The sequence below is a fragment of the Neurospora tetraspora genome (assembly GCF_033439725.1).
Source record: "Neurospora tetraspora strain CBS 560.94 chromosome Unknown B0H65scaffold_3, whole genome shotgun sequence".
Lineage (NCBI taxonomy): Eukaryota > Fungi > Ascomycota > Sordariomycetes > Sordariales > Sordariaceae > Neurospora > Neurospora tetraspora.
The window spans coordinates 2,052,732-2,067,424 of record NW_026944385.1 but is presented as its reverse complement, the minus strand read 5'-3'; the positions used below and the strand labels follow the sequence as shown (position 1 = coordinate 2,067,424).

At 40.1% G+C, this 14,693-nt stretch overlaps 3 protein-coding genes across 3 annotated transcripts; 2 read left to right on the top strand and 1 right to left on the bottom strand.

Moving 5' to 3' along the window:
* Positions 1-61: 61 nt before the first annotated feature.
* Positions 62-2,078, bottom strand: B0H65DRAFT_461572 (Alpha/Beta hydrolase protein). Its single transcript, XM_062826605.1, has 3 exons — positions 1,730-2,078; positions 1,553-1,625; positions 62-1,450 (listed from the first exon to the last, which is right to left on the bottom strand). Exons 1-3 carry the CDS (start codon positions 1,730-1,732, stop codon positions 336-338), a joined length of 1,191 nt encoding a protein of 396 aa, XP_062682943.1. The 5' UTR covers positions 1,733-2,078; the 3' UTR covers positions 62-335.
* A 7,794-nt stretch (positions 2,079-9,872) lies between these two features.
* On the top strand, positions 9,873-11,544 carry B0H65DRAFT_157816 (uncharacterized protein). Its single transcript, XM_062821187.1, has 3 exons — positions 9,873-10,777; positions 10,892-11,125; positions 11,196-11,544. Exons 1-3 carry the CDS (start codon positions 9,998-10,000, stop codon positions 11,325-11,327), a joined length of 1,146 nt encoding a protein of 381 aa, XP_062682942.1. The 5' UTR covers positions 9,873-9,997; the 3' UTR covers positions 11,328-11,544.
* A 679-nt stretch (positions 11,545-12,223) lies between these two features.
* On the top strand, positions 12,224-14,429 carry B0H65DRAFT_461565 (uncharacterized protein). Its single transcript, XM_062826604.1, has 2 exons — positions 12,224-13,899; positions 13,966-14,429. Exons 1-2 carry the CDS (start codon positions 12,693-12,695, stop codon positions 14,388-14,390), a joined length of 1,632 nt encoding a protein of 543 aa, XP_062682941.1. The 5' UTR covers positions 12,224-12,692; the 3' UTR covers positions 14,391-14,429.
* Positions 14,430-14,693: the final 264 nt, after the last annotated feature.

Genomic DNA, 14,693 nt, shown 5'->3' with positions numbered 1-14,693 from the left:
ATGTTCTGGCAAGTAACCGTAGAGTTGAGTTGAAGGGTTGCCAGCCCCCCCTTGTTGCGGTACGCACATTGACTTTATACTATCTAACCCCGGTTGAGGGGTAATTCAAAGACCGAGGCTTCCCCAGACTCACACTTGACCAATCATATGAAGTGGGTTGTGATAGGTAACACTCATCTCGGATTGGGGATGGTGTGCACTTGGCAAGCTGCGATCTACGTGTACAACAACATCAACCTCTTTGCTCCACCACGCTGCTAATCATCGTGTCTGTCGTTGGCAGGAGCCGCTTGGACCCTCAAACCTGTGTACGCTCTTCCCAAGATACCCTTTTCTCACCAGAACACCCCTTCAAACCACCTCCTCATCCGTCTAGTGGCATCCCCATCCTCCTTCCGTATGCCTTCCAACAGAATGAAGTCGTGCGCTTCGTCGTACATCTCCTCCAAAACCACCTCTATATCCGGATTCGTCCTCCTGATTCCCTCAGCAAACACAATACCTTGGTCCCTAAACACCTCCTGGGTGCCCACCGTGACATACACCCTCTCAACAAACTTTCCCAGCCCCTTATACCACGCGCCCGTATCCACATCCGCCGGCATAGCCCACCCCTGACCCCTCTTCTTCTCGGCATTATACTTGTCGTGATTACCCAAGAGCTCATGATTCGCCTTCTCCATAATCACCGGTGAAAGCATATCAATCAGCGCATTATCGCCCATGCTCCGATCATTCGTCCTCGCGCTAACCCACGGACTGACAGCAAACACGCCGGCGATGCGCTCCCCGGTGGGCTGCTCAATCTCCTTGGCGTCCGGGTGCGGATGCAGCAAGTGGCTCATGATCTGCGAAGCTAGATTGCCGCCGGCCGAGTCGCCGCCGATGACTAGGTCCCGCGGCCGCACGCCGATCTTGAGCAGGTATGCCAGCGCGTCGGCGGCCTGCGTGAGCTGGACGGGATAGCGAGCTTCGGGGGCGAGGGTGTACTGCAGCACGGCGACGGCAACGTGTTGACCCTGACGCCGGCCGGCTTGGATGTAAGACCGCAGACACCACTCGAGGTGGCCGTTCTGCATGGGCGCGCTGTAGCCGCCGCCGTGGAAGAAGAGGACGAACTTGGAGGCGCGGCGGCGGTCGCCGACCCAGAGGATGGAGGCGTCGCCGTCGGAGAGGACTTCTTCGTTGGGATGGAGGTAGTCGAGGATGTACTGGTCATCGGGGGTGGCCTGGCCGGCGTCGAAGCGAGCTTGGGCGGCAGAGCGGGTGGAGGCGATCCATTTGCGGTAGATGGTGGCGGTTGATGGGCTCAGGTGCTGGATCTCGCGGGGGGAGAGACGGCCGAGGGCGAAGCGGTTGTAGGCGACTTTGAAGTAGTGGCGGATGGGGATCCCGCGCAGGACGGCGAGACCGACGCAGGTGACGAGGTTGAGAGCTAGATGGGCGACGTCTGGGACGTGTACAAGTCAGTTTGCGGTTTGGTTCAGTTGTTGGAGCATATGGAAAAGGGAAGGGAGAAGGAGACAAAGAGGGAAAAGTGAAAGGAACGAACCAATCGTTAGCAGGTGAGCGAGAAGGTAGAGTCTTTCCCACAGCCTCAGAGGGTTTTTGCGAAGTGCGCGAGCCTGTTTCGCAATGTTGTGGTCCGTTAGCGATCCGATTCTTTGTTGACTTATTTCCCTTTTCGGACGATCACTCGGAGAGGCTTCCAAAAGAAGCAGGTACTTACCATGTTGGTCAAGAAGAAGTTGCAGTTGCTACGTCGGTTGGAACCGTTTGAATCAAGTCAATGGTTTCAAATGAACAACATCACAATAATCCAAACAGAAACCCTTGACAAACGGACCTGTCCCGTGTCCAAGAAGTGGCATCATGATGGAAGTTGGTCAGGTAGGTAGCCTCGGTTGGCTGCCGGGTTTGCAGCTGTCGGTCGATTTGGAGAGCTTGTTTGGTGGTGTGGAAGGTACCTGAGGGGCGCATCAGCAGGGCATTTTTAGCTGCATCCATCAGTGGTCAATGGGACCCCGCAAACCCCGCCGTTCGTTCGGGTTCTGTAAGGGTGTAGATGGCTGCATGCAGTATATATTGGTTGATGATGATCTAAGCTAAGTACTGGCCAGGAATCTGGCTCGGGGATACAAAGTATCCTCCCAGTATTTGATCTACTAGGTACCGCCTTCCCCAGAAGGCTAGTTTGAGCCCGGCCTAGCCTATACGTTATATAGGCAAGTACGTAGCCTAATGCCCTAATAATCTGCCCCCTATTAAAAACGATGCGTCCTCGCGAGTATTTTATTCAGTAAATATATAATTGAAGATAACGTTCCCTTTATTTCTAATTTCTTTAAAATCTTTTTTTCTATAAGCTATACCTCCAAAACTTCCGGCTTTAAATCCTTAGCGGGTAGCTATCTATTAAATTCTTTCCTTATTCCCTCGTATTCTACTAAGTATTTTATACCTATCTTATTTATCCTTTCGGCCGTAATCTTTACTGGTATATCTATACTTCTAATTAGTATTAACGTTAGGAATATTCGTCCATACGGGTCTATCTAGGCTAATTCCAAATAGTCGACGCTAATAACTTTATATATTTTCCAATTGTTAGAAAAATTTAACTTATACATTAATCGACTGATCTTTTCTATAATTCTAAATAGATTTATATATTTAGGATTATATTCATTACCGAATATTACGGTTCATAGAATAGTATAACCTTTATAAAATTGTAAATATATAAATTAACTAACTTCGAAAAATTTAGCTAAGTAGTTACAGTTAAAATAGTATTTTATAGTTATTATTATAATCGACAATACATTATAGGTTTCGATTCGGGCTATTAGGAGGTCTAATATTAAGGGTAGTTTATTAACGACAACGTTAAATATTCCTACTAATTAAAATCCTTTAACGATTTCGTTCGGTAATAATCTAATAATATTAATTCCATTATTATTATATTCGAATTACAATCTTGCTAAAATTCAGTTTATTTCTTCGGGTTATGTAATACTTAAATATAGTATTTTAATACCGATTTAATTATTTAAATTAAATATTTTAATTATCCGTCTATTAAAAATTTATTCGTAGTAATATAAATTAATCGAGTTTTCAAATATTATTAAATCGCCTTCTATATTCCTATAAGGAATTTAAGATCTTTATTTATTAAAATCTATTTTGGAAATTCGTAATTTCTAATAAAAAGCGTTACAATTAAAACTTTCCCCTATTATAGCGCGGTCTATATAAACTTGCCTAGGATTACTAATATTTCTTTATTAAATTTATAAACGCTAACGAAACCTACGTTAAATCCTTCCGGGTTTAATAAAGGTAATCCGAATATAAAATTTATTGTAATAAAGTAATACGGATATAATAAACCGATTAAGGGCTAAAGATTTCTATAAAATTTATATTTATAAATATTATTCGCTTTATATTTCGGGTAATTACGTATAAATTCTTTTAAAGTTTTTTATCCCCTAATCTATATAAAAATTACGTAAGTAGGATATAATTTAATTATATCCAATATAATTATCGCTGTAAATAGCCTCTATAATATTGTATAAATTATTATGTAGGATAATAAATTTATAATCGTCGATTTAAATTTTCTAAAGGAGCCCGTCATAGATAATAAATAATAAGTCTACTTTATAAAATTCTAATATATTGTTACGTTTTATTATTTAGTAAATTATTTTCTGAGTCGGGTCTTTAAGGTAATCCTTTATTAATTATTCTTTAAATTCGACGCTTATATTAATAAGTACTACTCCTATCGATATTCTATTCGGGAAAATTTCGTTAATAGGGAATTCGTCGAAAGTGTTAATCCTAAGTAGAAGCGTTTATTATAATACTGGCTTTACGTTCCTTGATTAATTTATTTATAGGGCTTAATATTCCTCTACGTCGTTAAGTAATACGTCTAGTCCCCCTAATTTCTCTAAATCCGTAATAGTATTATTAAAATCGAACTTCGAAAATACATTAGGGATAATATAATAAATTCCCGGTTTATAAAGAATTTAAACATTAAATAGGTTAATAAATTCGAATAATCAAACTAAACGTTTATTTAAAGCGCTAGTTGTGGTAATATTCGCAATATCGACTTATTTTGCTATATTGAGTACGGCGGAATAGTTTATAAAGTAATACATTCCGGCTCTAGTGACGTTAATTTAGTATCTAATTTTAGAAATAGTTTAAATGAAATTTAATACCTTCATTTCTATTATTTAATAACGTTTTTTAATTTATAATAGGGTCTTTAGTAGAAAGGCTATAGGTTATATTATTATACGTAGAAAGTACTTAGTAATTTTACTATAAATAATTAGCTTTTATAATATTACTTCTTTAATATAATATACTTTAACGCTGATACCTTTAATGTAAATATTATAATCGAAGTAAAATAGATAGTTAGGGTTGAAGTAGTACAAGCGTTTAAAATTAATTAATACTACTTTAAGTACTTCGAAAGATACTTCTTCTTCTTTCGATAAGAGGGCGTATATAATAGCGGCCGATTATACTTTCCGGTTTCCGGATCCGGGCTTCCGTTTATATACTTTTAGTAAATCTATTTTACGAATTTATAGAAGGTCGATAATAATACTATAATTTAATATATAGTAGCATTAATAACTAGTTTAACCTATTAATATTTCTAGGTCCCTTAAGGTTTTAGGAAACTTTAACTTAACTATTGCGTCCAATTTCTCCTATACTATAATTAATCCGAAGGAGTCAACCATTTACCCCAAAACGACTACCGACGGGAATAGGGCGAATGATTTCGAAAGTCCGATAAATATATTTTTAGCCCTTAACCTAATCAAGATTTTTTAGAATTATTACTTATAGTCCTCGATAGTTACTAAAATAATAATAATATTGTTATAATAATTCTAAGCAATAGTACCGTTTAAAAAATATTTATTTGATATCAAATATATACGTTTAAATTTTTATAACTTATAATTACAATATTATAAATAAATTGGCCTTCGGGTATTACAATAATAAAAACCCATTGGCTTTAGGGGTAAACTCTCTATTAACAGTAGAAAAAAATTATATTTAAAACGGTAATAAATCTTATATTGGCGATTAATCCCAAAATATCGTCTTATTACTATATTAAATAAGAATCGGGAAGTATATTGTAGTTTAAAATTCTAATATCGACTACTATACGGCCTTTACGACCGTTTTTAATTTATTACTATACAATAAAAATTAAAAAAGAAAATGGGACTTAGTATTATGTCATAATAACTTTTCTTAACTCGAATATTTTTATAACGTTTAATAAATAACTTCCTTATTATTAACCTTAAATAGAAATACGTATAAATATTTAGGAATATTATTTTCCTAGCCGGGCTTTATTTCTACTTTTATCTATTGGTTTTTTTAATAAATTAATATATCTTTTATTTCAAAAGACGTTTTCGAACTTATCGAAAAGTTTAACAATTCGACGTAAAGCTTCTAGATTTTAATTATATATTATTACTCCTATCCAATATTTTACAATGTCGTCTATTTTTAGGTCGGAGTCGTTAAAAGTTCTTCGATTCCTCACTATTCCATTTATCGCTAAATATATAGCTTCGTTTATCCTTCTAGATTCGACGTAATAAATATATAAATTTAAAATTATAGAACATAAATAGCCGATTTTAGCGCCTTTATATATAGAAACGGTTCCCTAAATTTTATTAATAACGAAAATATATTAATAAGAGGCGTTTATCATTTATACGTACGTAATTAAATTCTAAGTTCCTATAGGGATAAATAATAAATTTTACCCAGCGTTTAACGACGTTAAACTATATAGATACATAATAGTATTATAATATAATTAATTAAAATAACATTTATATAAATATAGTAATTCCTATCTCTCGTCGTTCTGACGGGGATAGAAATATTTTTATAAAAGTCGATAACGGCTCTATTCTCTTTTAAAAGAATATTAAACCTTTTTAAGATTAAATAATCTATACTAAATAATATATTAATTTATAAATTGTTAACGATTATTATTTTTCTTGTAAAGGTCGTTATCGCCTAACTACCATTTAACGTCGTACTTTTAAAATATATTAGTAAAATAATGTAATTAGATGTAATATATTTACTATCGCTAATACTTCAAACCGTAATCGGCGTCGCCCGAATCCGAATTTCGATATTAGGGTAATATGTTTTTAAAATTAGCTTATCTATTAATATTAAATCGCAACCTATATTTCCGTGAATATTACATTTAACCGTTTTTTAGGCTTTGGAGTAATTTATAGATATATATATATATAAGAACGAAAACTAAAACCTATACTGATCGAAGGCCTACTATCGACCGTTAACTGAATAATTTTTATTTCCTTTTAAGAAGGAAGGTAGGCTCCTATAACGCCTACTCCTCGTTAATTAGAGCCTTCCGCTAACTTAGGTTTAGTATTATCGGGTTATTATTTTTTATTTAAAATTAATTTATTATATTTATAATCTTTATTCCGTAGTAAATTTAAATTATCCTAATAATTTTTATTTTATTTTTACAATAATTAAATTACGGGCATTTAAAATAAATATTATAAATATATTTTATATATTAAGTCCAATTAAGGAAATTTTTTAAATAATAATAATATCTCTCAAATATCGCTACTAATATAAATCCGGTAAAAATATTTTTTTACTAATTTAATTACTATTATTCGTCTAAAGATATAAAGTAGGAGGGGTCGATAAGGTAATTAAGGTTAAGGAAATCTCCTATATATTAATAATCCTCCGCGTTTATATTATATACCTAAATTTCATTTCTCGGATTTTCGTTAACCGTAAAAAATTAACAAAATAAATCGACGTCATTAAGACCGTAGTAAATTAATTATTATTTTATAATTTTAAGCGCTGTAATTAATATTAGTAAACGGCGATTCTCTAGGACTAGGTTAATTTAATTCCGGTTTCCCTATTAATTATTCTAATTCTAATATTAATTACCTTATTAATTCTAATAACCTTAATTTTATAAGTAATTCGATGGACAATTTTAATTTTAATTCTAATATAAACCTTAAATCGGATTTTAGTATTCTTAATTATAATATAAACTTTAAATCTAATTCTAATATCCCTAATTCTAATTTACACTACTTCGATTCTAATTATAAGAATTGGACCTATTATTCTAATAACCAATTTGCTCCTAATTTAATACCTAATAGTTAAGAGTTAATATTCGATTGTAATACTATTAAAATACTTATCCCCTAATCATACTCTCTCTCTCTCTCTCTCTAAATTCTTTTATTATTAAATTAACGGTTAATTCCGAATTACGCTTTATTAAATTTAATTAGATATTAGGGTTAAAGGCTTCGAAGACGGCTATTAATTAACCGAGTAAATCGAAATTATGACCTTTAGCACTACGAACAGTAATTTACATAAAAGCCTAAATATCTTTACGATTAAATATATCCTAGAATATAAATTTAATTTTCTTAATTTCAACCAATACTATTAAATAATTAGGGTTAAATTTATCTTTTAATTTTATATAAATAATATTAATAAAAACCGTCTCTAATAGTAAACGGTCAGCTTTAGAAAAAATATAATTATATTACATTAAGGCGAGGCTTAAAAGGCACTAAATCTAAATGCGGCGGACTTAAATTTTGCCATCGTTTCCGAAATTACGGGTTGAATATTTTAACCTATTAATAAAGGCGTAAACATTTATATACTTAATTATCTTTCTATTGAATTAAACTCTATTAATAGAAATTGTAAATAAATTAAAATAAATAATATTTAATACTTTAATACTGTAGCCGGATAATAAAGAAGGATTTTAATTATAATTTTAGCGATTATTTTATTTTAAAGGCAATAATCTCCACCTAAATTAGGTTTCTAATTATCCTAATATCTCCGTCGTTAGTATTTTTAATTTCTTAATTTTGAAACTTTTAATATTTAACTTCCCGACGATATTAAATTTCTTAAAATTCAATTTAATAACGAATTTCCTCAAATTAAACTTAATAATGTTAATTACATTATTCAAATTCAAATCGGCGACGAACTTTACAAATTTAATTCGGTAATATTATTCTTCCTCGAATTTAATTTAATAATATTATTCTATAAATTAAATTTATCGCTTACATTCGGCCTAATGCTAATCTTCTTTAAATTGGGCTTACCGACGGTATTTAACTTCCTTAAATCGAATTTAATATTCTACTTCTTCAAATCGAACCTAATATTCGGCTTTAAATTTAACTTAACGGCGTTTTTCTACTTTAAATTATTAAAATTCGGTTATTAAACGTACTACGTAATCGATAATAGTCTCTTATTATTCCTTATACTATTAATTTATTTCTTATTTTTCGAACTATTCCCGAACTTATTTTTAATATCATTTAAATTTATTAAGGAAGTTTACCGGCGTTAAAGAACGATTGTTACAGTGTAAATTCGGTTTCTTGCTAATTAATAGGGATAGATGGAATTTTCTTAAATCAGGAATTTCCTCAGAATTAATTCTAGGCCTAAAAATCTAAAATAATTCATTAAAAAGAAATTGAAATTAATATTATTACTAATTTTGGAAAATCCAATTCGGTAAAAAGGGGAACTATCTATAATATCCGACCTAACTATTCCGAAATTCCAAAGGATAAAATTTTAAAGGTAAATTAGTAAAAAGGTCAAACTATTATTCAATAAATTAATTTACTAAAATACCTTATATCCCTAACTATTCTTCTATTATAATTCGTATAAGAACGCCCTATTTAATCTACTTCCGCCAATTACTCAAAAAACCAAGAAACGAATTTTTGTTAGTACTCCAATTAACTAAGTATCTTTCTTCATTAACGGGGACAACGTCTTCTAATTCGAAAGTAGGCTTAAGAAATTTAACGAAATCGAAATCTTCTTCTATAAGCAAAGCAAACTAAGGTTATTCATTAAAATAGAATCTAAAGATCTAGCGGGCTCGTAAATATCTATCGGTTATCTAGCTAAACTTAAAATAAATCAATAGTATTGATTTCCTTTAAATTTAAACTTAGAAACAATTAATAATATTAATTTATTTACAATAGAATATAAAATGATATATTTAATATAACGTAAAAGTCCGCATTTATTTAACATAAGTATTAAGCAGGGTTTTTTTCCTAATAGCTCGACTAATACTTCGTTACCAAAGAGGGCTAATAAAAATACCTTACGGAATCAAAAGAAGAAAAATAAAAATCGATCAATCTAATTCTCGATAATAACTTCGTTCTACACATTCGATATATAATATCATACTACTCTATAAAGGTATAGATAGCTATATACAATATATATTAGTTAATAATAATCTAAGCTAAGAACTAGCCAAGAATCTCGCTCGGGGATACAAAGTATCCTCCCAGTATTTAATCCACTGGATACCGCCTTCCCCAGAAGGCTGGCTTGAGCCCGGCCTGGCTTGAGCCCGGCTTGGCCTATGCGTCACACAGGCAGGTGCGTAGCGCAGTGCCCTGACAGGTTCATCCCGACGGACGCTTACTGCCGGTGGTCAATGCCCGTGGGGAACCCCTGAACGCCCAGAACAATTGGCCCACCATTCATTATCCACCACTACCGTGCCATCGCGGGGTTTGTTAGCCGTCCGATGACGACGACCTGGAGCAACAGGGTATCATCACGAACCTCCAATTTCCACGTGTTCTCAGCCCCTCACTTCAATACGACATGATTGCTCCTCCAGTTCATCTGATCGTCTTTGATGTTTTGACCCAGAAAGAGATGTCATTCACCACATCTTCGCTCCCGTCACTAACACGGTTGCTGGTCACGACATAGGGACACAAACACTAACACGCAAAAACACCGCCACGCCGTCGTCAAACACCAAGAAGGGAACACAATGCCGACCTCCATCAAACGCGAAGGTCTCACCATCGACGACGTAGGCCGACTAGTCCGCCGCACCGTCCTCAACCCCTACCTCACCCTGCCCATCGCCGCCGCCATCGCCTGGTTCGAGAAGCACCCGGAGCACTACCGGGACCTGCACCTCCACAAGCTGATCGACCCGTCCAAGCTCGCTGACATCGGCCGCTACCTGACGGGCATCGGTGTCGCCGGCGCCACCCTCGCCGCCAACGACCAGCTCACCCATCTGTTCGCCAACAACTTCACCTCCCCCGGCCACGGCGAGTGGGACTGGGACAAGGAGATCGTCCTGGTTACCGGAGGCAGCAGTGGCATCGGGCAGAATGTCGTTCAGGGATTGTTGGAGCGGAATCCGCGGACGACGGTGGTTATTGTCGACTACGCTCCGCTGAGCTGGACGCCGCCAACGGGGGCCAAGATCCATTACTACCAGGCTGACCTTACCAAGTCGGACCTTATCCGGTCTATCGCCGCCCGGGTCCGGGAGGAGGTCGGACATCCAACGGTGTTAATCAACAGCGCCGGAACCGCCCGTGGCTCCACCATCATGGAGGGCTCCTACGGCGATGTCGAGTCGACGCTCCGCACGAACCTGACGGCGCCGTTCCTGCTCACCAAGGAGTTCCTCCCGGAGATGGTGAGGAATAATCACGGACACATTGTCAACATGTGTTCTATAAGCGCCTACATCCCGCCGCCGTACATTGGCGATTATGCGGCTTCCAAGGCTGGTCTTCAGATGTTGCATGAGGTATGTGATGAACTGAGCGCCATTTGTCGCCTGTCCTGTCAATATCCGCCCATACCTAGGTGATGCAAGGTACTACATACCTAACTAACCCGACCTGCTTCCACAAATCCACAGTCTCTCCAGCTGGAGCTCAAGCATGTTCACAAGGCCAAGCGAGTCAGACTCACTTTGGCTATTCCTAGCTTCATCCAGACGCCGTTGCTGGGAGGCTCGCATCCAGGACAGAATAACTTTATCTTTCCGTTGTTGCATGTCAGGACGGTGAGCGAAGAGATTGTTGATAGCTTGTATAGCGGTTATGGCCGCACTATCTATCTTCCGGGGATTATGCGATATCTCGCTTCATTGGTAAGCTTTCGTTCGGAGCCGTTCATGACCAGTGCAAGACCGAAGCTGATACTGACTCTTTTTGTTGCAGAGAGGAGGTCCCGAGTGGGTGCTGCGGATGGTTAAGGAACCGACTTACAAGATTGCGCTTAACTTCGCAGGGCGTCAGGTTGTTGATGTCGACGAGAGTGGAGGTATAAAGCTCGAGGATCGTGAGGCTTAGTTAGAGCCATTCGTCGAGGTTCGATGATTCCAGGCGAAGTGGAATCTTTTCACTGGAGAAAACTATCGTTGTGCTTGACGCCCACAGGCAAACATTCTGCAAGACGGCGGCGGTGTTGGACCATTTGGCAGTCCTACAGTGGGTAACACAAATAAACGCACAACTTGGGAATTTCCCCGCAAACAACACCAAAAAGTCACCTTCGTCACTCCTCGATTTGACCTCCTTACTATATCCTAAACTAAATGCACTTCCTCGAGGTTAGAGTCTTTAATACCTTTTAATATCAAAGAGACTCTTGAGTAATTTTGGTCATTAGTGGTGGTAAAAGAGTGGTGTTTATCCGAGGGTAAGGTTGGCAAATCGGTTATAGCGAGCTTGTAGGGGCTTACAGTGGATGAGAAATCTAGCTCTCCTTGAAGTACCTAGTTTATTACCTCCCCCCTCGGGGATTCTTAAATAAAAGAATAAACGGAAAAGTAGACTTTACTGGTAGAGTAAGATACTCTAGACGTTGAAATTCACAGATTATTGGAAGATGGGTGGTGTTGTTGTTTCGAGACTTGAAAAGTACGAGTTTTGCGGGGAAATGACCAGTTGTGCGTTTTTAAATGCCACCCACTGTACGTGTCCAGTGCATTACCATTCGTATCCCGCTTCCTTCTTCTTCAAAACCCATCGCCATCTGACCAAGATAAACCCGCGCAGGAATGGTAACATATTCCTCGGACTTTCTAAACAGAAAAGAACCCAGTATACATAGCCACGCTCGGTACCAAAAGATCACCAAGTTGCTTCAGTTCCTGGCAAACTCCCGCTGCTCCATTCACATTTCACGATGCCACAGCGGGGGATGCCCTGTCACGGGGTGTCTGCTTATTTCCGATGTTCGCTTCTTCCATTCCCGTCGTCCACTTCCCCTGTTCTTTCACTTCTCCTGCCCAGTCGGGCTCGCCTGTCTAGGCTAGACTTGGTAGATCCCCCACAATGACAGGGCGTCCTAGTCTCACCCAGCGGAGTTTTCGCTCGATTAGCGGGACAAGGAGAGACATCACCCCCTCGCCCGGTCGGTCGCTGCCCGGCGTGCGGAGAATTACCTACTACGCCTTTTTGGTCCAAGGGCGCATGTACTCCAGCTGTGTTCCCAAGCACGGCAGACTCGTGGCTCGTCGTATAAACTTGGTCTTGTCTCTCGCGAGATAACCACTTTGTTTCCCGCTTGTCCTGTTCTCTGTTGGGATTTTCCCGTACTGTCGGGGGCTTTTGACTTTCTCACTGTCCTTTTTTTCTCTTGAACATCTCCCCCAGATCATCCCAGATCCTATTATCCCTCCGTCAAGTGCCATCAACATCCGGATATCCACCATGGCTTCCCACACCGAAGAAGACCCCGTCTTCTCCTACTCCCAATTCGCCTGCATCGGCACCGGCTTCTCCGCCATCGGCCTCGGCGCCACCCTGCAGCGCTGGTACGGCATCACCGACATCCGCTTCTTCGACAAGCAGTCCCAGCTCGGCGGCACCTGGCACGTGAACCAATACCCGGGCTGCGCCTGCGACGTGCCCTCGGCGCTCTACTCGCTCTCGTTCGAGTGCAACCCCAACTGGACGCGCGTGCTGCCCACCTACACCGAGCTGTGGGAGTACCTCAACCGCGTGGCGCGCAAGTATGACCTGGTCGAGAAGATGACGTTCGACGCCGCGGTGGAGCGGTGCGTCTGGATCGAGGAGAAGGGAAGGTGGAGGATGTGGATTAGGCAGAAGAATACGGGGCAGGTGATTGTGCATGAGTGTCAGTTTTTGTATAGTGGTGTTGGACTCTTTGATCAGCCGAGGGAGCTGGGGATCCCAGGAGCGGAAAGCTTCGAAGGACCGATGTTTCACTCGGCGAGGTGGCGGCATGATGTCGATCTGACGGGGAAGAAGGTGGTGGTGTTCGGCAACGGGTGCACGGGGGCGCAGATTGTGCCGGCCATCGTGGACAAGACGGCGAGCTTGACGCAGGTGGTACGGTCCAAGCATTGGGTGTATCCGGCGATCGACGAGAAGGTGCCGTTCTGGCTGATGTTTACGCTGGCAAATGTCCCGGGCACGATGCAGATCCAGCGGTTCTTGACGTTCGTCAATGCGGAGCTGGAATACATTGGGTTTAGGGATGGAAAGATTGCCAAGGCGTGGCGCAAGAAGAGGCAAAGGCAGGTGGAGGCGTACATGCGGGCGACGGCGCCGGAGAGGTATCACGACCTGTTGATCCCGGACTTTGAGGTCGGCTGCAAGAGGAGGATATTCGACTCCGGGTACTTGGAGAGCCTGCATAATGAGCATCTGAGGCTGACGGATGAGCCGGTGGAGGAGATATTGTCGAATGGACTGAGGATGAAGAGCGGTGAGATCGTGGAGGCCGATGTCATTGTCATGGCCAATGGCTTCAAGACCAATCAATTATTCCTCGACTGCGAGATTGTCGGCCGTGGGGGAGAGACGATCCACGAACATTGGAAATCGTTTGGCGGTGTTGAGGCGTATAACTGTGAAAGTCTCAGCGGTTTTCCCAACTTTTTCCTGCTGGGAGGTAAGTTTTCCCTTCTAAACCTCTTGACTGTCTCGTCAGCGGTACATACTGACATTCCCCCTCCAGGTCCCAACACAGCAACAGGCCACACCTCATTCCTCATCGCCTCCGAAAACGCCATCAACTACTCCCTGCGAATCATCGAGCCGCTCCTCAAAGGCAAGGGAAGCGTGGCCGAAGTGAAGCGCGAAGCAGAAGAGAAATACGTCCAATGGGTGCACGGCGCCCTACAGGACACCGTTTTCTCCACCGGATGCACCAGCTGGTACAACCGTGCCGTGGATGGCAGGAAACCGTGGAACGCGGCGGCCTACCCGTGGTCCCAAGCCCACTATTGGTACTCTTGTTTGTTTCCGTCGTGGAAGGATTGGCGGTTCAGTGTAAGTTTTTGCGTTTGCTTTGCTTTGCTGTTAACGTTGTCACCTTGCCCATCCTACGGGAGGAGGCTTGTTGAAAGATTACACAGACGAATGTTGCCTGTCGAACACTGACTGACATGTGTTTGACAACCACAGGGCCAAACGGGAAAGAACAAGATTGTCAAACAGAGCCATACCTTCAGCCGCCTGTTGACTCTCACGGCTTTCACTCTAGGGGTGGTGTTTTGGTCAAGGAGAAATCCCAATTCGGTGCTTGCTTCGTTGCTTGCGAAGCCTTCGACTATTTTGCCATGGCTGGCAGGGGCCGCGGTTCAGTACGGCACTGAGGCCTTTGCGATGATAAAGGGAGCTTGGAGGTGGGAGAAGTAGCTGCTTGAAGTGGAAGCCGACCAGATCCACTTGGTTGCACGAAAA

Excerpts from the sequence above, each read along its gene's own strand:
- B0H65DRAFT_461572 (XM_062826605.1), bottom strand. Across the intron at positions 1,451-1,552 it reads CGCTCACCTGCTAACGATTG|ACGTCGCCCATCTAGCTCTC; the intron begins GTTCGTTCCTTT and ends TACACGTCCCAG.
- B0H65DRAFT_157816 (XM_062821187.1), top strand. The coding sequence starts at position 9,998 with ATGCCGACCTCCATCAAACGCGAAGGTCTCACCATCGACGACGTAGGC. Across the intron at positions 10,778-10,891 it reads GTCTTCAGATGTTGCATGAG|TCTCTCCAGCTGGAGCTCAA; the intron begins GTATGTGATGAA and ends ACAAATCCACAG. Across the intron at positions 11,126-11,195 it reads TGCGATATCTCGCTTCATTG|AGAGGAGGTCCCGAGTGGGT; the intron begins GTAAGCTTTCGT and ends TTTTTGTTGCAG.
- B0H65DRAFT_461565 (XM_062826604.1), top strand. The coding sequence starts at position 12,693 with ATGGCTTCCCACACCGAAGAAGACCCCGTCTTCTCCTACTCCCAATTC. Across the intron at positions 13,900-13,965 it reads CAACTTTTTCCTGCTGGGAG|GTCCCAACACAGCAACAGGC; the intron begins GTAAGTTTTCCC and ends TTCCCCCTCCAG.